This window comes from Dama dama, chromosome 10 (assembly GCF_033118175.1).
Source record: "Dama dama isolate Ldn47 chromosome 10, ASM3311817v1, whole genome shotgun sequence".
NCBI classification, from domain to species: Eukaryota; Metazoa; Chordata; class Mammalia; order Artiodactyla; family Cervidae; genus Dama; species Dama dama.
This window is the reverse complement of record NC_083690.1, coordinates 38187078-38212514: the sequence shown is the minus strand read 5'-3', so window position 1 is coordinate 38212514 and position 25437 is coordinate 38187078. Positions and strand designations below refer to the sequence as shown.

Here is a 25437-nt window from a genome sequence, read left to right as displayed (position 1 = left end):
ACTTTTTTTTTTTATGAAATGCGGCAGGGGAAGGCACTTACTTCTGGAACCCTTCTCTTTATTCCTGTGTTCTGAAACTACACAGTGGTCTGTCTCAGTGTGGGTATTTTTAAATTTATTTACTGGCACTCAAGCAGACCCTATCCATAGAGAAAATTACATCCTTCAGGTCTGAAAATGTTCCCATTTGATTCTCTTCATTCTCTGGAACTCTGAGAAGGATTTTATATAACCTGGATTTATTTTCTAATCATCTTACCCTTTCCCTCTGACTCTTCGTTTTTTGTTGTCTCTGACAGATAGCCTCAACTTTACTTTCCAACTCTTCTGTTTTTAAAACTTTTGATATATTTTTGGGCTCTTTCAAGTTTTTTGATTATTCCTTTTAAAAGGCATCCTGTTCTTGCTTTATGGATGTGGTGTCATCTCTTATCTGAATAAACTGCAATTTGAGGGGTATTATGTGCCAGTCCCCCACTGTTTGGTATCTAACTGCCTTTCACGTTGGAGGCATTCCTCAAATGGCTGGCGATCCTTGACTATCAGTTTGTGTTTAGGAGTCAAGCCCTAAAACACTGGCTGGAAGTGTGTGCATGTGCATACAGGGTGGTTATTGACTAGGCGGCTTCATTCGAAACAGCTGGACAGCAGGTCAGCTGTAAAGAAACTGGCCAAGAGACAGTAACCAAGGGCCACTGGGTCTCTCCAGAGAAACGTCTAACTTCCTGTCCCTGGGGGGAAGGGGCAGTCACCAGGGAGTCTGCTCCCCCAGGTCTGGGAGGCGGCTGGGTATCCCACAGATCACTGTGCTGGTTTCTTCCTGAGTGTCAGTCCCTCAGCTGCTGTTTCCAAGTCGAAAGCATCTGAGTCAACACATCCTGAGACTGAAGCTTGGCTGCCAGGCAGAGGGAGCAGCTGTGACAGTGGTGGCTGGGGCAGGTAACGGGACCTGGAGGTGAACCACTGTATAACTCCTATCCTAGGCCTGCATGTCCCTCCTTCTGTGGGGCCTATTCCCCAGCCTTGGGGGGCTCTCTGGGGTGAAGGGCTCAGTTCTCTTCGGTACTCCTCTGTGCAGGTTCTTTCAGTCCATGTAAGGCAGTTATTGCACCTCCGTCCATTTCTATCACCCCAAATTTCTTTAGGCTTTTGGTCAACAGATATTTCCTTTTTCAGGTCTCTACATTATGGTTCCTTTGCCATCATTTTAATGTATTCTTGGAAGAGAAGAACAACATATGAGGTCAATGGGCCATGCTTAACTGGAAGTCCACTCAGCCTGTCTTGCTGGAGCCAGTCAGCTGAGCCTCATTCACAGCCAGGAGCCATGAAGCCCCAGCGCCGAGGCTGACCTCTCACCAGTCCCCCAGCTAGCCGGTCAGTCTTATTATCTGATCACGGGGACCTGTCACCATAGCTGCTATTTCTATCATCTTTCCTCAATTCTTTTAAGTTTTCAATTTTGAAATAGCTTAAGGCACACAACTAGTTGTAAAAACTGTATAAAAGCTCCCATGTATGCTTCCGCCAATGGGAACTTAGATGGTCAAAGTACATCATCTAAACCAGGAAGCCAACATTGGTACAATACAGTTAAACTACAGATCTTATTTGGATTTACCAGTTGTTATACCTCTAATTTGCAGGGTGTGTGCCTTGTTTTTATGAAATTTTATCACACGTATAGATTTGTATAACCGTCACCACAATTATGATACAGAACTCTCCCAGTAACACAAAGGTCTCCAGGATGCTACCCCTTTATAGCCCAACCACCCTAACCCCTGGCAACCGCTGATCTCAATCGTCATAATTTTGTCACTGTGAGGATGTAACATAGGTGGAGTTGTACAGTATGTGGCCTTTAGAGACTGATTTTTCCACTCAGCACAATGTCCTTAAGAACCACCCAAATTGCTGGGTGTATCAACAGCTTATTCCTTTCTTTTCCATTAGTGGTCCACGGTATGGATGTATCATAATCTATCCATTTCACCGTCGACCATTTGGGCTGTTTTCAGTTTTTGGCAATTACAAATAAACCTGATATGGACAATCATGCACAGACTTTTGTGTGAACATGAGTGTTCCTATCTCTAGAATAAACACCTGGTAGTTCAATTTCTGCGTCATACAGTAGGTGGATGTTTAACTTAAGAAACTGCCAAGCTGTTTTCCAGAGTTGGCTGTACTGTTTTACATTCCCATGGGCAATGTATGATATTTCGTATTTTTAAAATGTAATAACTTCATTAGAAAATGGTTGCTTTCCAATAAAAAGATAAAACTATTTTAAAACATAATTTAAAATTCTTACAATAATCTTACATGCCTGAGTCTAGATGGTAATATGTACAAGGATACCAATACAGAGCAACCTGCCTTCTAGCAGACAAGCAGTCACAAAAAGAAGCTAAGCTCCGTGTTCTTTCCTAAGATTATTCTTAGTTCAGCTTTACTCAAATAATGGGAAAACAGAATTTGATTTCTTGATAGAATTCTCAGACTATTTACATATAACTCCTCTCTTAAAATTTCAAAAACAATGAATTCATGAGAACTTCCAAAATTAATACCAAGCATAAACCACTATCCAAATGATTCAACTGGAAAAAAAGTTCAACTAAGACAAGAGACCACCATTGACTTCAGAGAAAACAAAACAAGAATTTTTAAGCTTGGAAGATCAACATATACTTCAATTCTTTATTTTAGGTTTTGCGACAGAAATGGTTCCCCTGGAAATTCTGGCCTCTTTGAATAGTGGAAAATCTACTTCACTGGCTGTTGGCCATTAATCTAGCTATTTTAGCTGAAGTACATGTATTTTTAAACTCAGGAACAGAAAAGCAGTGTGGCTGTCATATTTCACAATCTGCGAAATTTCAATCATAGCAATGGATGTCCTGGTGAATTGGACAGGTCCTAAATTTTGAGGGGGAGGGCAGTAGTTGGGTCAAAGGCCATGCTGTGTCAAGGCTTGCCAAGACCTGAATTGTTTATAGAGCCTCAAATTTAGAATCAAGAGCAGTAATGAACAAATCCATTTTAAGTTTGGCACTAAGAATAAAAGGTTTAAGATTTCAAGTATAAAAACAAAATACATTATAAAAGGCATTATTGGGCCAAGAATCACTATTTTGCTACCATCAATAACAAAAGCCTAGGAAGTATTCCAACAGTTACTGCTCAGCGAGAGGGGTAATGTGTCAAACCAGTCTGAACCAAAATGAGTTTCCTTTCCATTCAGGGAAGAACATGGATCTTCTAGGCTAAAAAAGATGACTGGCAACAACTCTGTTGTACCTGTGCTGCACCTCATAGTGAAGAGGGTTGGTCCTGTCACAAGAGCTCTGGGCCCTAGGGAATTCGTCCTTAGCTAGTCCCCAGACCGCTGAGGAAGAGGCCACTGAAAACCTATAGGCACATCCCACCAGATTTCTAGTTGCTCTGTTCACTAGTTTCTAGTTGCTCATACAATTTCTCTGCCTCATATATAGTTACAGATCATAATTTTGAAAAGTATTACACAATCTTATGATGGTTTTAACTTTCTCACCATTTAGATTTTTCTTTCATTATTAAAAATTATTACCTTTACCAGTATGAAACTATAGGATATTTATAAGGCATAAATACAAATATGACTAGACAGTTAAACTGGGCTGACCTTAAATTCCTAAGCAGCAGTTTCTCTTTCCGTTTCTTTTGTCAATTCTCTATAAGACCAAGGACAAATTATTTGATATTTCAGCTGTTTGTTTTAACTTTTCTCAGTTGAAACGTGTGGATTATAGTTACACTAGAATAAGCTTTAAAAGTTATTTAAGAATCTCTAATATGGGGTTTTTTATAACTTGATTCAGGTACTGTATGTATCTTTGAAATTTTTTATATTTTATTTTAAACAATCTCATGTGAATTAATCTAGCAATGTCACAAATCTTAAACAAGGCACCCTTTAATTTCATCTGACAAGAATACTTGTTCATAAGGGCTAACTATAGTTTCCAGTAGTCATGTATGGATGTGAGAGATGGACCATAAAGAAGGCTGAGCACTGAAGAATTGATGCTTTTGAACTCTGGTGTTGGAGAAGGCTCTTGAGAGTCCCTTGGACTGCAAGGAGATCAAACCAATCAATCCTAAAGGAAATCAGTCCTGAATATTCATTGGAAGGACTGATGCTGAAGCTAAAGCTCCAATACTTTGGCCACCTGATGTGAAGAACTGACTCATTAGAAAAGATGCTGATCCTGGGGATGATTGAAGGCAGGAGGAGGGGATGACAGAGGATGAGATGGTTGGATGGCATTACCAACTCAATGGGTTTGAGCAAGCTCAAGGAGATGGTGAAGGACAGGGAAGCCTGACGTGCTGCAGTCCATGGAGTCACAAAGAGTCAGACACGGCTGAGTGACTGAACAACAACAAGGGCTAACTGAGATTACTTCTAGATAGAAGTCATTTGTATTAATAGAAAATCTCACCTCCTTCTTCCAGGTGTTGCTGGAAGCTGCAGTTTCTAGACTGACATCATCAGTATGTGATTACGTCCCCTGCCTTTAGAGAAAGCTGCTGTTGTTTAGTTGCTAAGTTGTCCAACTCTTTTGTGACCCAATGGACTACAGCCTCCAGGCTCTTCTGTCCATGGGATTTCCCAGGCAACAATACTTGCATAGGCTGCCATTTCCTCCTCCAGGGGCTCTTTCTGACCCAGGGATCAAACCCGCACCTCCTGCGTTGGCAGGTGGGTTCTTTACCACTGAGCCACCTGGGGAGCCCTTAGGAAAAGTAATGGTGAGTAAATTTGGCAAAAGGGCAGATGCCTGTGGGCTAATGATGGTCTGAAGAGCCATGTGTTCATGCCTATCTTGAATGGGGAGCAGAAGCCAAGAAAATTAGACAACTGAGATGTTTTTGTTTGAAATATTAAGTTAGGGCAAAAGTACTCATATTTGAAGATATAAATACACAAAAATGCTCCCCACCAGTTGAATGTGAACAGTCTGTATGATCTGTCTAGGCTACCCACTATCAACTTGTATTACAGATCAATTCGTATCATCTGAGCGCCGAAGAATTGATGCTTTCGAATTGTGGTGCTTGAGAAGACTCTAGAGAGTCTCTTGGACAGCAAGATCAAATTAGTCAATCCTAAAGAAAATCAACCCTGAATCTTCACTGGAAGGACTGTTGCTGAAGCTGAAGCTTCAATACATTGGCCACCTGATGTGAAGAGCTGACTCATTGGAAAAGACCTCGGTACTGGGAAAAACTGAAGGCAGGAGGGGGCTGGCAGAGGATGAGATGGTTAGGTAGTATTACAGACTCAATGGATATGAACTTGAGCAAACTCCAGGAGATGGTGAAGGACAGGGAAGCCTGGTGTGCTGCAGTCCACGGGGTTGCAGAGTCAGACGCAACTTAGCGACTGAACAACAACAAAGAATTTGTAACATGCCATCCCAGTAGCAATGAACATGACGGGTGGGGGAACATGGCATAAAAAATACTATGGCCTTGAATCCTCAGGCAGATCACATCTATCCTTGCTGAGCCCCAGTCTCCTCCTCTGTAAGATGGCAAAAACTCATTTTTACCTCATGAGGGGTATGAAGATCCCATGAAATAACTACTAACATTTATGGAACACTTACTGTGTGCTCTTCAGGACACCTGACTCTGAGTGCACTGAATCGACTATAGTAATCAATGTTGCAAGACAGGAGCTCAGGAGTTTTAGTCAGCCTTCAGAGGGATGAGCACTCCCATCTACACAGACATCTCCAGGCACCTCTGCTTCCTCTCAGTAATGTGGAAACAAGTGACCTGGGCTCTCCTGCCTCAAAGCGTCACGTCAGGGTGAGAGACACCGTGAGCACAAAGGCCTCCAGAAGCAGGCAGCACCAAGAAAACTGGAGGTGTAATTATTATCTGCTCTATCCAGTTGGAAACTCTATTCCTTTTTTCTTTCTGAGATGCATTTTGATGCTCCAGAGTCTATGTTTCAGGCTTTAGGCCTGGCACCTCACTTGGGTTCTCTCTTCAGACCCTAACAATGCAACAGTTATCATCCCCATTTTAGAGGTGAGACATGAAACTTTGAGATGTGAAATATAAAAACCTCCCCGAAGGTCCCACAGGTAGAGTTAGCCCCGGGCACTAACCTTTGCACTCACCCCTCAGGCCTCCAGGTAAGTTCCTTGAGGATTATGCAATAAAGTGAGATAGAAATGCTTTTATGACAGAGATCACTATTTTAGGGTAAGAAATTATGCAAGTTTCTACAATATTTTCTTTGGGGAAGGTTTCTTGTAATCTTACCCCTGATTTGTAGCTGTTGTTTAGTCGCTATGTCCTGTCCGACTCTTTGCAACCTCACGGACTGCAGCCCACCAGGCTCCCCTGTCCATGGGCTTCCCCAGGCAAGAATACTGGATGAGTTGTTATTTCCTTCTCCAAGGGATCTTCCCGACCAGGGATCGAACCCACATCTCCTGCATTGGTAGGCAGATTCTTTTACTGCTGAGCCACCAGGGAAGCTCCTCTTGATGTTAGAGGAGTATAATTAACCTAATAGTTACACAATATGGACAAGTTCTACCCAGGCAAACAAATATTTCTGACTTTCTCCTTTTCTTTCCTTTAAAAAAAGGGAAGGAGTGGGGAAGAAAAAGATTCTCCAACTACCTGTAGTCCTTCCGGGAATTAATAATGGTAACACTGCCATGTTGATTTCCTTTGTTGAAAAGGAATTAAAACGTTACAGAACTACATGGTAAAACCAAAAGGTGTTTTAGCCACCCCATCCAAGTCTCATATGTTTTTTTCCTCCCCACAGGGAACCACTAATTGACTAGAAACTTTCTAACTCATTTTATACACACAAATATTTAGTCAGGATTGGTAATTTTGCTTGAGCATTTAAATAAATAGTATCATATAATAAATTTTACTGTCACATCTTACTTTTTAAAAAATTCAATGTTAAACTTCAGAGACCTGTTGACCTTGATATGTGTTAACTGAGTTTATTCCTATTTAACTTCTTTCTGTATCCCTTTGTGATGGCTGATTTTGTGTGTCTGCTACTGTACCTAGTTAGTCGACTGAATACTAATTTAGGTGTTGCTGTGTAGGACTTCTGAAGATGTGGTTAACCACCAGTAGCCTTTAGGAGAGTATCCTCCATAATCTGCGTGGGATTAACTCAATCCATTGCAAGGCATTAAGAATAAAACTGAGGTTTCCCTGAGGAAGAAGACATTCTGCTCATGGACTTTCAGCCTGCCGGCTTACCCTATAATTTCAGACTTTCCAGTCCCCCACAACCACATAAGCCAATTTTTTTACTTCCTCGTCTAAGTAACATTTAGAGGGCTTACAAGTTACTGCTAATACCAACTGTTTGCCAAGAAGCTGTCCATGTCTCTTTGTGCACACAGGGAAGAATTTACCTAGAAACAGAATCACTGGGGCACAGAGTACATGATAGATTTTTCATTTTTGTTTGATATTGTCAAACACTTTCTCCAAAGTGGCTGCAACAATCTGTGCTCCTACAACCACCGTACTACTTTGCCATGATCACCAACACTTGGTGTTATCATACTTTTTTGCCTGATAGGTGAAAAGTACTGTTTAAGTACCATAAACTGTTTCCCTTGTCAGCATTAAAAAAAGACCCAAGACTGAACTATCTACGCAGGGGAAGAGAAATAAAGGTAGTTCCCTGGTGGCTCAGCTGGTAAAGAATCCTCCTGCAATGCAGGAGACCTGGGTTTGATCCCTGGGTTGGGAAGATCCCCTGGAGAATGGAATGGCAACCCACTCTAGTATTCTTGCCTGGAGAATTCCATAGACAGAGGAGCCTGGTGGCCTACAGTCCATGGGGTCGCAGAGTCAGACATGACCAAGCATAGAGAACACATAGAGGGCCCGAGTCTCCCACGGAGGAAAGTCAGCAGTGACTTCTGTCCATCTCACCACAGGGTAGGACCAGGCACCGAGAGCGTGGCTATGGCCCGCGATCAAGGGCGGCCGCCGCCCCTCTCCACCCCCAGCGCTGTGCTCCAGACACAGTGGCCTCTGGGCTGTGCTCTCAACGGGCCAAGGCGAGGACCCTGCTCTCCTGCCTGCAGGTTTTCCTCCTGGACACCCGGCCGCCTGGGTCTGAGACGCTTCCTCGACCCTCCTCCTCTCTCCAGGTCTGTTTCTTGCTTCTCCTTCCTCAAAAGGCTTGTCTCTACCTTACAGGATACTACCTGTGTACTCTGTCTCACTAGTAAAAACTAAGGAAATGAATTAAGGTCAAGGATCACTGCACTTCCAGCACCAAGAGCAGTGATGCTGCCCAAGCTGTACTCGCAGTGGCAGTTCTTGAATTCTTTTAGAATCATGTAAGAGCTGTGTGTGCTCCTGGATGAATCGGCTGCATGACGTACCTTCAGCTCATCTGATGAGCACACAGACTCAATGACTAGGCGGGTTGATTAGCCACGGCCAGGATTCCCAGAGTGAGGTAATGCACTGCTCGTGGCTTCATTAGCTCAACCTGAGGCTCATGGAAGCTGCAAGACTCTGCCCTTTACCTACTAAGTCATAACAGGCTTTGCTGTTGTTTAGTCAGTAAGTCTTATCTGACTGGAGTCCGCCAGGCTTCTGTCCATGGGATTCTCCAGGCAAGAATACTGGAGTGGGTTGCCATTTCCTTCTCCAGGAGATCTTCCTAATCCAGGGATTGAACCCATGTCTCCCGCATTGATTGGTAGGTAGATTCTTTATCACTGAGCCACCAGGGAAGCCCCATAACAGGCTTACAGAGCCTATAAATGCCATTCTTTCCTCGTGAATTTTGCTTCCCAAGTCTATGTTTCTCCAAGCTGACATTTAAATTACTTTTTAAATAGTTAGGTGATAATATAGTTCTTAAAAAAATACCTTGCTGGCAACAATTCAAATGTCCATTAACTGGTGAACAGGTGAAGAAACAGGATACATCCATATATGGAATAAAAATGCCATAAAAAATGAGTAAAGTACAACATGGACAAATTCCATTATGCAAAAGTGAAAGAAGCTGGCCACAACAGACTACCTATTATTGTATGATCCCATTTCTACGAAATATCTAGAAAAGACAAAGAAAATATATTAGTGATTGCCCGGGGCTGGGGTTGAGAATGAGAAATGACAGCAAATGGGCATAAAGGACCTTTGTGGGATGATGGAAATGTTATAAAATTGGCTTGTGGTAATGGCTGCACAATTCTGTAAATTTACTAAAAAATTATTGAATTGTACATTTAAAATGAGTGAATTTTATAGTTTATAAGTTACACCTCAATAAAGATGTTTAAAAACAAACAAACAAATAGCAACAACAAAAATCCTTGACAGCTCTTCTCAACATCCCAGGCTGCTAAGGGTGTATGTGCATGCTTAATCGCTCGGTTGTGATCGATTCTCTGTGAGCCCATGGACTGTAGCCTGCTTAGCTCTCTGTCCATGGAATTTTTCAGGCAAGAATACTGGAGTGGGTTGCTATTTCCTCCTCTGGAGGATCTTTCCTGACCCAGGGATTGAACTCACATCTCCTTCGTCTCCTATACCGGCCGGCGGATTCTTTACCACTGAGCCATCTGGGAAGACTTTTGTCCTTACACCTGGGAAGACTGTAGCCTTCATCAAGGCTACAGAGCTGTGATTTCTGACTAGCCTGCTGCCCACTGAAAAGTCGGATGTGCTGAGACACAGGCCATCCCCTGTCTTCTGTGAACACTGGTCCAGGACCAGATGGAACGATGCTCCTGGTCTGAAGAGCACTTAAGCCCATGTAGCTTTAGCAGCAACCTCTGCCGGTCAATCAATCCGATCCATTAGTAGAAAAAGAAAACCCAGCCATTTGGAGACGAATCTCCTGCTGGATTAGCGGTTGTCTCTCCAGCTACAATTGAGGAATGAGTTTGGCAAAGCTTCTCTAGGCAAAAAAATCCTTATTGTGTTCCTCTCGAAGGATAGTTTCCTTGGAGAGGACCCCCGCAACCTCGCTTCAGAAACTTTGACTTAAACATTGTTTTGCCTCCCTTTCTTTATCCATAACCAGGCTTTGGCTTATAGATAATTATTTCTACCAAGCGGGTCCTTCATTCAGAGGGCAAAAGGCATGCTAGAAATGATGCCATGAGGTGCCAAGGGTCCCCGGCTCCGCCCCCGCCACATGACCTCTGCCCAAGAAGCCACTGGGCCAGTGGTTAGTAAAGCACAGGGCCAGCTCTCTGGGCTTAGCCTCTCCTAGAACATTCTGAGAGAGTTCTGAGAACCTGGTAGGTCCTAAGCTCCTTAAGAACCAATCAAGTGAAGAGAAGCAGAGTGACCTGAACCAGAAAGGTATGTACTGCTACTTCTTAAGATCCGTTAACTAGAAGCAGTCACATCTCCGGGATCTTTTATTTCATTGTTTAAAGACACAGAGTTCTGTAACAAAACTCCACCTTCCCTACTCATTTAGGCCACCAAAACTGCTCTGAAGCCAAGCACAATTAAGCAGAATAAAAAGGTCCCAACACACTGGGGTGAGAAAGAAGTGTGTTCTGTAACTCTTCAAATCTTTTGGACGAAATTATCAAACCTGTCAAGAAAATGATGTCCCGGGGCTATCCCACCCAGTAAACTACTGCACTAGGTTTCAATGGTTGTTCTTTTAAGAAAATTGTGGAGGAAGAATCATGTTATAGGCAATCGGTGTTCACGATCCTCTGGTAACATAATCTGGGAAAAAACCCAACAGCCTGAACCCTATAACACTAGAAAGTTTCATTTTACTTTAAACACCAGACAAAAGTTTCACATCTGTCTGTGAGTGGAATCATCTGAAACCACTTTTCCTTGTGGTTTTAAGCGTAGATGATTATACTGGGTCCAAGGTCCAGCCAGTACTGTGACTCCACACAGTTGCATGAATTTCAGGGCAGCACCGAGAGCAAGCAATCCCAGCTTGCCAACTGCCAGTGTTATCAGACGTGGAAGCAATGCCTGGCCCATACTGGCTTCCATTAGTAAGGGGATCCAGGGACGCTGCCCCAGAATTTAAGCAACTTTTGGACCTTTAACTTCAAAGGAAGTAATACCTGAGCGTCGGAAGTTAAAAAAGAATCACTTCTTGAAATTCCAGCTATGATAATACTAGTACCCATTTTTGCTTGGTTCCTAGAGGTCCATGTTCTTATTTGAAAGAAGGGAAATAATCCTTACTATAGCCACAGTGCCAGGACAACTACTGCATAACTTTCAATCAGAATCTGGAGATCGCCTTCTTTTCTAGTATTCGTGTGTATGTGTGTGTGGGGAGATCAATCTATCACGGCAATGATAGATAGATACTAGATAATGTGGACTTATGGATCACTTCACTTTGCCTGGGAAATCCCACTGACAGAGGGGCCTGACAGGCTACAGTCCATGGGGTTGCAAAGAGTTGGACATAGTTGAACGACTGACACACTTTCGGGGGCTTCCCAAGTGGTGCTAGTGGTAATGAACCTGCCTGCCAATGCAGGAGACATAGGAGACGGGGGTTTGATCTCTGGGTCGGAAAGATCCCCTGGAGGAGGAAATGGCAACACACTCTAGTATTCTTGCCTGAGCACCCCATGGATAGAGGAGCAGTGGGCTACAAACAGTTCATGGGGTCACAAAGAGCTGGACAGAACTGAAGCGACTTAACACATACACACCTTTGTCAAGTCCTCATGTCTGGGCCTTTGAAACAACAAGAGCCTTGTTCAGTCCTTATGACTCACATATAGTGAGCCTGGCCCTATGCTCGACACACAGGACCCACAGGGGACTGAGGGAAGAGCTCCCTGAGGCCTTGAAAATGCAGAGTCTAAGGGAAACGGGTATGAAAAAATACCCAGGCAATCTAGATTGACATGGTGAAAATAAGAAATGCAAATATCTTTAATATAACTTATATCATTTAGAAGTATATGACTTTACCACAGATAGATGGTATCTATTAAGGAAACAGTGACTGATTAGATACTAGGTTTAAAATAGCTGTCAACAGACACATACTTTAAAGGCTGTAGGGTGTGCTAGACCATTTGGTTAAGTGTTCCCGTCTGCCCAGTTATTAATTTTAAAAGGTGTGTCATGGAGTTAAAAGCAATGAAACTACAGGAAGAATGTCTTGTGTACTGAGTTGTGTTTGTTTAGAAAGTCCCCAAGTATTGATACGTAACGAGCAACAGGAACTTTACCAGATCAAAGTCCGGTTGACTCTTGAACAATAAGAGGGTTAGGGGCACCTGTTCTCGCCACGGTTGAAAATGTGAGTACAGTCGGCCCTCCATATCCACAGATTCCATCAATACAGCAATACTGATTTTACTACTGAGAAAAATCCAAGTATAAGTGAACCTGGGAAAATTAAAACCCGTGTTGTTCAACGGTCAGCAGTAAATTACTGATTTCAAATATCCAGCGATATTCCTTTTTTACCTTTACTAGTTCTTTCCAAACACCACTCTTACATAATACCTAGAACAATTCTAATGAACGTCCCTCAATCAGAGCCCATGAGACGGGTCATTCTGCTTTGCATTAAAATCCAAGCCCTTGCAATCAGAAATATAGCTCAAAAACTCAAAATAATGTAAAAACAGCTTGTTTGTTTTAAATATAGTTCTGATGCTGGTGAGGGGAATCAAACCTTCCAAAGCTTTGGCTATGTTTTGTTTCTCACCGACTTCTCTCATACAGCCAGCTTTCCAAAGACTGCTTACAAACACCTAAGAAACTCCTCTTGAACTTGACTTGCTCATACATCCCTCTTTTCCTCCTTTCTCCCAGCACTAGGACAAAGTAAACAAAGTCTGAAGAACAGAACTGGTAAACGCAGGACACCTCCAGTACTGCAAGTGCAGAAGGAGAAGGAAGCGGAATTGATGATCCCGGGCAGGCTGAGGTGCAAGGGAAAGGCACTGCTGTCCTGTCATAAACTATCAACTCGAGAACAGCACAGGCTGTTTCTTCTCCAGGGTGGTTCCCATGGGTGACCTCTGTGCTTGGCACAGCCTGGTGCACAAGAAGAGAGTTGCTGAAGGAATGAATGTAGGTGGGAAGCTGGCGCATCCCTAACAGTTGCTTGGAACATGGTGGCTGTGATTGTCAGTGCAACTGCAGTTCCACCCACCACGGAGCAGGTGAGGGTTTCGTTACAATGGTGTGATAAGCACACAGCTTCTGTGTTTACCCAACAAATATTTTTAAGCTCTTACTGGGCCATCAGCACGATGAGAGATTTCAAAAAATCCTCAAGGAGTGCACAGCTTATTGACTAAGAGAAAAATTTGTGCCAATAATATTGACACTATTCTTTTATCCACTTATGTGTGGGTCACTCTGCTTGAGGATAAGCAGTAAACAAGACAGATGAAAACCAACACATGGAGGGTGGTTGTGGTCTAGCAAACAAAAACACCACTGCTAGCAGCTAACACACTGTCCTGACAACTTTTGTATCCACATAATCTACACAACCATCGTATGAGGTGGGTGAGAACTGAAGGCAAGGTCAAATGGAGGAATACATCATCAAGTACATACAGGAATCTGGGGTAACACAAAGGATGGGTCGGCTCGCTGAAGAAGTCGTCAGTCTTGGGAGCACGAAAGTGGGACTGAATGTCATGTAAGAACAAGTTTTTTGTATGTTTAAAGTGTCTATGCACTTAGAAATAGATTGTACCATCAGACATAGTTGTGTCTGGCACTCCAAGTGTAAGATGAAGCCAAAGAAAAAATAAACCATTTGGTCCATTAAAACCATTAAAGTTTTAATTGTTTTTTTAATGGCAGCACTTAATTATAAAGAATTGTCATTGTGATTTTCCTGATTTTCTTTCGTCCTTTGAACTTCTGTGGCCAGAAAGGGATTGGTTAGCTTAGGCCTCAGGCATCTGAATCCAACAGGTGACCAGGGTGGTCTCTGGTCCTCCTCTCCCCAGAGACCGGGGCTTCCCTCCCTGTAACTCAGGAGGGGCCGCTCCGTCCAGCAGGTGAAAAGGAAGCACCCAGGGGTGGCTTGTAGCTGGACTCATTAGCTGAGATCAGTCCTGACCTCCTGCCCCAGTCTTTCCACGTCTATGACAGGCAGTGTGTTATCATCTGAACTTCCGTCCCTTCTGACATTGGCAGGTTGGAGTCCCGCTTTTGTACCTTTTCTCACTGGCACATGTCTTCTTCCTGCATGTGCCCTGTTCACGGATACAGCTGCACCTTGAAGGGGGTCAGCGGCCTGCTTGCAGCATCAGGCATGAGAGTTTGTAAAGACAGTTGTAAGAACTGGAATTTGGTGCTCAGTGTTGCTGAATCGTTCTGCTGCATTCACATTTTCAGGTTTTAGTAAAAGGTAAACATGTGCCCCCCATAGGGAAAAACTAAGAGAAAATGGTAAGATTTTAAATTAGGTTTACCCCTAGAAAGTCAGTTTACAAAACAGAGGAAGTGACACATTTTAGGTTAGTTTTTAAAATTTCTTATCCATTAATATGGAATAGATTTATCAATTTCTAGGGTTTTTTTTTTTAGCTTAAATATTATAAACATAATCCGCCACATAAAATATAAACCAGAAGGCAGAGTGTAAGACAGACATAAAAGCCCCTCGTCCTCTCCCCTAGAGTTAACCACAACTATCCTTTCCTATTTTAGTGAAGGAATTGCTACTGTTTAGGGACTTTTAACCTCCAAAGTACCACACAAATAAAACCATTTTAAGCAACAAACCCAAGGGCACCCTCACTCACCAGCTGTTCTTTCTCAGCACATAGCTCTGGAAGGCCATGAGCAATCCCTTATGTCTCCGATGGGTGTTTTTTTTTTTTTTTAAAAGTTTGCTCCCTGGATTGGGAACACATTCTCGTGATATTTTTCATCTATTTTCGAATGAGAGAGAAACCAGCAACATTTCATCTCATTTCCACAAGTCTCACCTTTATCCACAAAGATTTGAGTTATAACAGAACACAGTTATAACAGAACACAGTCCTTAAAATAATGATAAACCAGAAAGACAGACTCAATGTCTGGAAAACGTAAAGAGAATGATAAAATCAAGGCTGAGGAAAGTAAGAACAAAAGTATATGGGCCTCAAGGGCTGCAGAGCTGTAATTACTGCAGACACATCAAGTACAAAGTTTATAGGGGAAATTACACCCATGACTGCCAGACATGAAATCTCGGGTGTTTTCCAGGCCAATGTCCACAAACTACCCTGTTATAGGTTTTATACATGTTTTACTATTTTTTTTAAAACTCTCTATGGGATATATACATATCATATGTATATATGTGTGTGTGTGTGTGTGTGTGTATGTGTGTGTGTGTATAAAGGAAGCCATTTTAAAACATCTACTTAATTGGTTGAGGTTCAGGAAAGGTCCATGCTCACTCAATCAGATTACAGCATGGCCTGGGGTGTGTTTTCTGGAGGGCATTTTGCAATGTATAGCAAATATGTTGACTACCCCTTGCAGGGGATTTAGCTTAAGGAAAAGATCCCAGATCTGTGCAAGTTTCACCTACAATGGTGTTCACAGCAGTACTTTAATAGCAAGGTATTGGCAACGACCTAACGTCCAAGAAGAGGTGGGTGGATGAATAAATTCTGAGGAAGAATGGAGAGTCACCGAAATGATGAAGCACACAATACTGACTGACATGGAAAGATGTACTGAAAAATATCTGAAAGAGTGACAATAAGAGTTAATAGTGTGGGATTCTGGGTAACTTTTACTTTCAGTGTAAATATTCACAGAAATTTTGGAAATTCTCTGGTATCAGCAAAATATGTTTTTTTTCCTATATGTTCTATATTATTTCTACATATATCTATATAAAAATATCAGTTTTCAAGAGCCTCTAAGATTAAAACCAACACACACAAATAAATAAAACATGGATAACTGTGGGAAATGCAGAGATGTATAATCTGGGGGACTTGTTCTCAAGCATGAACAATCTAAGTGTGGAGAAGACCCAAATTAAAAATAACATTTCCTTTAGAAAAAAATACTAGTCTTGAAGCCTCTTGATTTAACTGTAACTCACTGAAATGCTTTTAAAAACTAGTCTATTGTGCCTGTAACAGTAAAGTATGTTTTTAAGAAAAGTCACACAGAAAGGAAAAGTTCAGTTCAGTCGCTCAGACATGTCCAACTCTTTGTGACCCCATGAACCGCAGCACGCCAGGCCTCCTAGTTCATCACCAACTCCCGGAGTTTACCCAAACTCATGTCCATCGAGTCGGTGATGCCATCCAACCATCTCATCCTCTGTGGTCCCCTTCTCCTCCTGCCCTCAATCTTTCCCAGCATCAGGGTCTTTTCCAATGAGTCAGCTCTTCGCATCAGGTGGCCAAAGTATTGGAGTTTCAGCTTCAACATCAGTCCTTCCAATGAACACTCAGGACTGATCTCCTTTAGGATGGACTGGTTGGATCTCCTTGCAGTCCAAGGGACTCTCAAGAGTCTTCTCCAACACCACAGTTCAAAAGCATCAATTCTTCTGCACTTAGCTTTCTTCACCATCCAACTCTCACATCCATACATGACCACTGGAAAAACCATAGCTTTGACTAGATGGACCTCTTTGTTGACAAAGTAATGTCTCTGCTTTTTAATGTGCTGTCTAGGTTGGTCATAACTCTCCTTAATACTCAGTTAACTAGAAAGTTCAAATAACTCTGATTCTACACCTCCCAGCAGTCTAGTTCATTTAATTATGGTTCATCTGTGCCCCACAAACTTCTTACACAAGGAAACCTTTTTTTTTTGGGTATATGAGAATTTATTACTATCGTGCTTTCATCATAAAAATTTATGATCTTGGTTTTTCCTTCTTGCCTTTGTATAAAGCCAAAAGTGAGACGTTGGCTACTTTGACAACCTTAAAGAGGATTCTAGAAATGTCACCAACATGATCTTTGTGACCAAAGCTAGCAACCAGAACTTCATAATTTTCCTCAATAAAATCCAAGCAACCATCATTGGGTACAAAAGCAGTGATTTTTCTTTGGGCCATTCTTGATTAGCTGAACCCTGACATCTTCTTGAGGGAAGAATTTGGCTGTTTGGCTTCAACTCCTCCTTTTTCGAGCACAATTCCCTTGGCAGGAGAAGTGCCCCCAAAAGGGCTGGCCTTCAGGGCTGGGCCGGAATGGGCTTTCTTGTACTGTTTATCATGCCACTTACGGCCTCGTCGGTGACCATGGAGCTTGCTGGCAGTATGAAGACTGCAACACTTGTCCATCTTGCTGGCGCCATGGGCCTGAGCCCACAAGAAAACCTTTTGATGTGTTCAGCTATGAGAGTCTGAGAGTCCAATAAACTGAAATTTATCTTTTACTCTACTGAACACCACCACTGATGCCTCTCTCAGGCATCTGATCCCTAGGTCTCTATTCTGTCTTTGAATCTGTCTTCGAATCCCCCAGGTAGATGGCATTCCTGCTGCGGTTACAAGAACTCCAACCAGCAAGCCTGGGGCAAACTTTCGCCTTGAATTAATTTTTTTACTTTTGCATATACCCATCAGAACGACCAAAATGAAAAGGAAGGAAAATATCCACTGTTGATGAGGTTGTAGAGCAACCAACCGGAACTCTCACACACTTCTGGTGGGAATGTAAACGGATGCAACCACTTTGGCAGACAGCTTAGCAGTTTCTGCCAAAGCTGAATAAATATTTAAATACCTGATAATCCGGGAACTCCACTCCTCTGTGTACACACACGAGAGAAATGAGGGCCTATGCCCACCAGACTCGTACTATTCATAATATCCTTGAGTTGTCTGAAAACAATCCAAACGCCCCTCAAAGAAGAACAGACCGTGATACAGTCACACCTTGTAATACTACACAGTGAAAGAAAAACGAATGGCAACTACTGCTGTGATATGGATGGGTGGATCCAAAAAACATATCGGGTGAAAGAAGGCAGACAAGATAAGCCAAACTAGCCCGTGCTGCTCTAAGTTAGGAGAGTAGCTATCTTGGAGTGGGTACAACGCCTGGAGGGGGCATGAGAGGGGCTTCGGGGGCTGGCCAGGGTCTACTTCTGGATGCTGAATACACATGTGGGTTCAGTTTGTGACAATTTAGTGAGCTATAAAGGCCTAAGCAAGCCTTTCAGTATGTAGATTAAAGTTTAATAAAAAGTTTTAGGAATAGAATGGATAAACAACAAGGTCCTACTGCATAGCATAGGGGACTATGTTCAATACCCTGTGAACCATAATGGAAAAGGATCGTAAGATGTACATATATATATAACTGAATCACTGCTATACAGAAGAAATGAACACACTGTAAATCTTTAACTGTACTTCAGTAAAAATAAAAAGTTTTAGAAATAAAAATAAATAAATAAAAATGTATTTGCAAATGTTAACAGGTAAGTTCAATGGATATTTGTGTTGCTTTTATAATGAGTTTTACATTTGAACTGCAGAATAAATAGCTGTGTAGAATTCTGAGGGGAAAAAACAATCCAAACGGTTGCAACTGCACACACACTAGTTTTCCCTGCAGGTCTGCCTGCAGTTCATTATGACAGAAGTGCAAGGTAAGAACTAATGCCCAAGCCTGGAATAATGTCACACATGTAGTCAGAGGCAACCTGGAACTTGTGAATGGTGTCACAAGTCTGAGTGGCCCCAGCCTTGTTAATAAAGGATGCTGCTCTGTCCGCATAGTAATGTTATCATAGTTCTAAAACCTCTTTCCAATCAAGAAAAGATGTTATGACAGGAAAAGACACTCATTGTTTAGCTTTGTGTTTACAGACAAGATGTTATAACACTGGGCTGTGCAGTTTAATATTTGATACCTGGCAACCCTTTCTGCTGCTACCTGACACCTGATTCTTACAATTCCCTTTTTTAGTCATCATGGAGCCCAAATTATCTGAGCTTCTTCAGATGCTATTTTATCTTCAGCATACCTGAAGAAAGCAGTGTTATGGGAACAGATGAAGATATCAAGTAGCCAACACAGCAACAGCAATAAATATAAACAGCGACCAAAAGCTTCCAAAAAAAAAAGTGAAAGTGTTAGTTGCTCAGCCGTGTCTGACTTCGCGACCCCATGGACTGTAGCCCACCAGGCTCTGGCCCATGGAATTCTCCAGACAAGAATACTGGAGTGGGTAGCCATTTCCTTCTCCAGGGGATCTTCCCGACCCAGGGACTGAACCTGGGTCTCCTGAATTGAAGGCAGATTCTTTACTGTCTGAGCCACCAGCTTCAAAACCTAGACCTATATGCCACAGCCCACACTGGAAGCCAACCAGGCAGGACTTCCACTGAAACATCCCCACTTAAACCCAAGCTGAGAAAATAAACCACCATTATACAAGCAAAACTGAGCATGCAGGTGTAGACTGCTTGCTTTACCCAATGAAAGAACGAAAGTCCCTCATTTTCTTACTTGAAGGTTTGTTTACAACATGCTAATGATGATGAGTTAGCAATAACAAACTTTGGGTGACACCTTAGGCACCAAAGTATGAAAATGTAATTGGTTTGCGCGTTTGTTGGCTACTACAAACTAAACTCCGATACCAAGGAACGGGGATGGAGGCTGGCAGGGGAACTGGCCTGTGGGCACTGACTTCCAGCCTCACTTTCTCAACAGTAAACAAACAGGCCCACCTTGAGGGCTGATGTGTAATTAGAATGAAACAAATGCTCTATGAAAAGTGTCAAGGGAGGGACAGGGGAGCCTGGCACAGGACAGGAGCTTACTAAATTAATTAAACATTCATTTATTCAATAAGTATATGCACCTATTAGGTGCCAGGAACTGTGTGCTAGGTGCTCAGAACCAAACAAAGCTTCTTTCGTTTGGGAGATCACATTTGAGTTGGAGTAGAGATAAACATACATGATAAATAATAAACATACATGTAAATAATAGACATACATGATAAATAAATATATATTATATGCCAAGGGTTTCCCTGGTAGCTCAGTGGTAAAGAATCTGTCTGCCAATGCAGAAGACTCGGGTTTGATCCCTGGAGAAGGAAATGGCTACCCACTCTAGTATTCTTGCCTGGGAAATGCCGTGGACAGAGGAGCCTGGTGGGCTATGGTCCATGGGGTCACAAAAGAGTCAGACAAGTCTTAGTGACTGAACAACAATATATGCTAAGGTAGTGAGCACTACAGGTGTGTGAGTGTGGAGGGGGTTGGGAGACGGATAGGGCTGTCTTCAACTTTAAAGCTGTCTGAATGGGACACCTGAGGAGGTGACATTTAAACAAAGACCTCTGTGTCCCTTCCCCCAACACTGCTGCTTCAGCAAGATTAATGCAGGGATGACATCACATCCAGCCGTCCTTAACTTCCTCAGACCAACAGGTCTAACTTCCAGCAAGGTTGTGGTTACTTCTGTGTGTGTGTGGTTACTTTTAATTAAGGGTTTTTTTTTTTTTTTTTTAAACTTCTTCTTCCTTGTACCACTAAAGCATGCACTCATCAGAAAACCCATGCAAAATCACAAGCAAGCTGCTGAGGGAAATTATGGGTGTTGTATAGGCTGAAGTGTGGGGAGGGATCTTTGGCTTAATTCTAATTAGCAACAGTGACACTACCTGACATTTTGGGGCTTACTATCATGCCATTTGCTTGTGAAGTCATAAAACACACATCCTCCTGGGATTTAGTATAGCTCTCTGGTAACCATTTGTCTAAGTACACATTGAAAAAAACTCAGCAAATGTTAAAATAAATATTTAAAGATATTTGATACTGCATACAGAGGGTCACACTACTTCATAATCCCCCCTTTTCTCTAAAGAATTTATTCCTTTATTTCAAAGTTAGAGAAATTTGAGTAGTAAAAAATACCAAAACCCATACGAGTCATAAAATCTCATTTGCAGGAGGCTTTTTTGTAAATGCACCTGGTTAGGCTGCATTTCTATTAGTAAAACATTCTAACTTGCCAGTTAACATCAAGGAGATCTCTTTTCCAGGTTCATCCACGCTGCTGGGAGACTCTTACCATATTAAACTTAAATTGTTTTCAGGTTTGGTTTTGAGGGGGTTGGGGGGAGGAAGAACCGAAAGAGGAGGTGGTAAAAAGATGCTGGGCTTTCAATCAGATCTGTGAAATTTCACTGTGCATTTCTATCATAGTCAAAGCATGAGCTAGTGGCATTCACTTTATAGATTATATATAAACTTGCTGTCTGGGGCTGTAAATTATTATCCCACCATTCTAACCTAAACCTGACCCTAAAACATTAACGAGGAAATGGTGATTAAAGTCAGTCAATAAACATCTGTGAGCTTTTAGTATGTTTTAAGACACCTGGGAATGGAAAGCAATAAGGTACAGGTCTCTGACTGTCAGGGTATCACAGCCTTTCAAAATACAAAAATGATTTACAATGTTTTATGGAGAAGGAAATGGCAACCCATTTCAGTATTCTTGCCTCGGGAATCCTATGGACAGAGGAGCCTGGTAGGTTACAGTCCATGGGGTCACAAAGAGTTGAACAAAACTTAGCGACTAAACAACAGTGTCGATAAACACACATAACCCAGACCATGAAATCCACACCTTTTCCCTCCTGCCTCAGTTCTTTGGGTAATGCAAAATTGATATCTGTGAGATTGTAATTCACTTGAGCACAGCCCCTTCGCTGAGTCACCACTAAAAGTGACAGTGAGGAAGAACTGGGAGAAAAAGCAGAGAAGAGTGACTTCAGGATTAGATGCCTGAGTCATATCTCATCTCAGATTGGAAAGATATACCAGCCTGTGTCTTGGAGGCACAGGGGCAGGGTCACAATTCCACTCAAATTTGCAATGATCTCCATTTCTCAATAACATACAGTTTTACTGTCTTTTATTGACAGTCATCAGAGTAGCCACAACTCCCAAGTTGAAGAGTAACAATGTTATATTAACACAGTCAACAGCCCACACATTCCTACCCCCACCATCTTCAGGATCACCTAAACAATCTCAACAGAAAGGTAAAACCTTAACATTCAAATTTCTGGGATTTCTAAAAACTGCCCTCTTCTAAGGAAACATGAATAAGGACCAGATTTTGGTCACAGTTACTTACTGAGCTTACTGAGAATGCTATGACAACTGTATCTACTGTGTTTAGTGTGAATGCAATACAGTCCACATGTGACAGGATTTGTGTATTCAGATAAAGGGAACCAGTCTTTTGAACAAAGGATTATGAACCTATTTTCATGCTTTTATTCTTACCCAACAAAAGTCAATAAACTTCTCTGATTTCAGGAATTCACTCAGACCTTGCAAATCTAGAAACTAAATTTTAGAGTTAAAAAAAAAAAAAAAAGTAATCTATAGAAATGACCCGACTGTGGGTCTTAAAAACGACTACAAATGCATTTGGAGAACTTGGGTTCCATAAGCCTAAACCGAATTAAAACAAAAGTTGTTTTGTGTTCTATTAATAGCAGATGATTAAACACATATCTTATTTCAAACTGGAATTCATTTATACGTACTTAAACCTACTAAACTGGCCACTAATCCTAAATCTATGTTTCTGGAAACATTCTCTCGTAATAAGTGCAAGTTAAGAGAATGACCATCAACGTATTGCTTAAGGTTGGGTCAACTTTATTCAAACCTCGGACGTTCTTAGACTCCCATTAACCTCCCCCAAATAATCAATATCTGAAAGCCAAATTGAACGTAAAGCTACGTGAGGCAGGGTCTCGGAGGGAGCGAGTCTCAAACCTTCCCAGTGAAGTCCTGGGGCCGGGGGCGCCCCCCGCAGGCCCCAGAGCCGAGTCCCGCTCACCTGGCGCTGGCTAATTACCTGGGAGTTTCCCCCCTTCATTCTCGGAGGAAACCCGAGCTCGGCTCTCCGAGAACTCAGGCGCCGCAGCCGCGCCGGCGAGGCCACAGACCCCAAAGGGAAGGTGCGGGAGGACGCGCCCCAGGGGCGACACAGGACCCTCCCGCCCCGAAGACGTTTGGTTGTGAAACGTGTAATTTACCGGGCGTCTCCTGCGCCGGGAGGGAGAGGAGGGGACCGGGTAAAGAACGGAGGGGGAGGGGAGGACTGTCCCGCGTAAAGTCCCCTCCTCACCTCCAAGGTGAAGAATCCGACCGTCCCCCCGGGCGAGGACTGCCGGCCGCCGGCGGGGCGTCCCCACTTCCCCGGCCTCGAACCCCGAACCCCGGCTCCCCCAGGGCTCCGGACCTCTCCCCGCACCCCCAGCCTCGAACCCTGGCGCCCCAGTCTTCCGCCCTCAAACCCGGATGCCCCCACGGTCCCAGCCTCTTCGCCCCCCGAACCCCGGGCCACCCACTCCCCAGTCCCCGCATCTCCCGCCTTCGAACCCCAGCGCCCCCTGGGTCCCGGGCCCGCTTACCCGGTAGGTGCTCTCGGTGAGCCGGTTCACCTCCTCCGGCCCCCGCGACATGGCTGCAGCCGCCGGGCGGGCGAACGCGGGAGGACGCGGCCGGGCCTCGTGGCCGCCCGACCCTGGGCGGCTGTGGAGCGCCGGGGCGCGGCTGAGGGGCCCTCAAGCGTCGGCTGCCTCCACAGCCGTCGGCCGGGAAGTGCAAGTCGCTCGACCCGGCGGCCAAAACGTCAAAACTTGAAGCGCGGCCTCCGGCGAGGAGCTGAGAAGACTCGGCGGGAGCGGGCAGGGCGGGCCCCGCGGCCCCACCTGAGGCGGGCGGGGTGGGCGGGGCGGCCGGGCGGGCGGGGCGACCCCACCTGAGGCGGCCTGGGCGGTGGGGAGGAGGCGGGCCGAGCCGTGGTGGGCGGGGCGGTGAGACCCGTGTGGGCGGGGCGGTGAGGCCCGTGTGGGCGGGGCGGAGGCGGGCCGGGCCAAGTGGGCGGGGCGTCTCCACCTGAGGCGCTGGAACGCTGGGACCCCGACCGCTTGAGGGGTTCGTGGCGGGCTCGCGACGCTGTTCTGCTTTCAGCCCGCACCGTAGGCGGTCACACCTCTGTGGTCCTAGAGCGACAGGGGCCCTGACGCCCACGTTCTCCTCGGGTGCTGTGTCGCCCAGTTGTACTCATTTTCCTTCTTGACCTCTTCCTGCACTCCCGAATCGCCGACTTCAGAGATCTGAGGGGCCTCAGGATAAAGGCTCCCATAGGTGGGGGAAAGGGTCACGCCTTTGCAACCCTTTTTGGAAGTTCCTGATAATGTGGGGGGCGAAAAATCAATAAATGCCACGGTCTGGTTACAGAAATGGCAGTACGTTTTCAAACTTTGATTTAAGAAGGATTTTTAATTCAATGCAATATAACTGTGCTAGTCACAAGATCGTTACAAGATTTAGAAGCCCATAGTGAATGCAGGTATAATGGAGGTAATGCTCTTCCTTAGGGTGGCTGCTGAATCTCCCTGTCTATCTCCACCCCAACCCCAGCCTGAGGACTCAGAACAGGCTTCTCCCAGCCTGAAACACTGCTTGGTATCTGAGATACTCACCCAGCCAGAGCAGGAGATCTTATTCTGTATCTAAAAAACTTCTCAGTCAGTTCAGTCACTCAGTCGTGTCCGACTCTTTGTGATCCCATGAACTGCAGCACGCCAGGCCTCCCTGGCCATCACCAACTCCCGGAGTCCACCCAAACCCATGTCCATCGAGTCGATGATGCCATCCAGCCATCTCATCCTCTGTCATCCCCTTCTCCTCCTGCCCTCAGTCTTTCCCAGCATCAGGGTCTTTCCCAATGAGATAGAAAAAACTTCTACCTGGGTGCAATTTCATCTTTTATGGGCTATTATGAGACTTCTAAACTGCTTCTGTTATAAAATTCACTGGGAAATGTACACAAAGCACGGTGTTGGCCTAGATGGGAATATGAAAGCATGAGATGCAGCTAGACTTAGGACAGAATCAACCACTTGGATTCCGGGACAAGGTTATCGCGTTTTGCAAGCTATAAAGTGTACTGTGGTTGAGAACCGAAAGGTCACGGATCCTTGTGTTTTGGAGCTCTTAGGTTTCCGGCAGTGGAAGCAGCTACCTGTCCTTAACAGATTTCTAGCATCTGATTCATAAGATTTGCCTGGTGGGTCTTATTTGCCATATTGAGTGAACTGATGACCTTACCATGATCAGCTTTGCGTACTAGGCTCTTCAAGGATGTCTGTCAGCTTTCATTTAAACTTGAAAATCGCTTCCTTAACTTTGCAGGTCGGTCACCTTTTGTGTTAGAACCTCCCTCCAGGCCTTCTGATGAATGGGATCATTTCACCCTCTGCTACAAGGCAGTCAACCGGGGAGCCAGAAAGAGAGCAGAGGCTTAACCTTTAACACCCCACAGCTCAGCCAGGAAGAGACAGTAATTAACAAACCACCTTAAAACCAGCACATCTCAGTTGGTCCAGTCTGTT

At 43.9% G+C, this 25437-nt stretch overlaps 1 protein-coding gene across 1 annotated transcript in view; it reads right to left on the bottom strand.

Moving 5' to 3' along the window:
• BAIAP2L1 (BAR/IMD domain containing adaptor protein 2 like 1) overlaps window positions 1–23683 on the bottom strand; it is a 78044-nt gene extending 54361 nt beyond the window's left edge. The window contains exon 1 of the mRNA XM_061153741.1: window positions 23449–23683. Coding sequence (XP_061009724.1) covers window positions 23449–23499 — 51 coding nt within the window. The 5' untranslated portion in view covers window positions 23500–23683. The remainder of the gene's footprint in view (window positions 1–23448) is intronic.
• Window positions 23684–25437: the final 1754 nt, after the last annotated feature.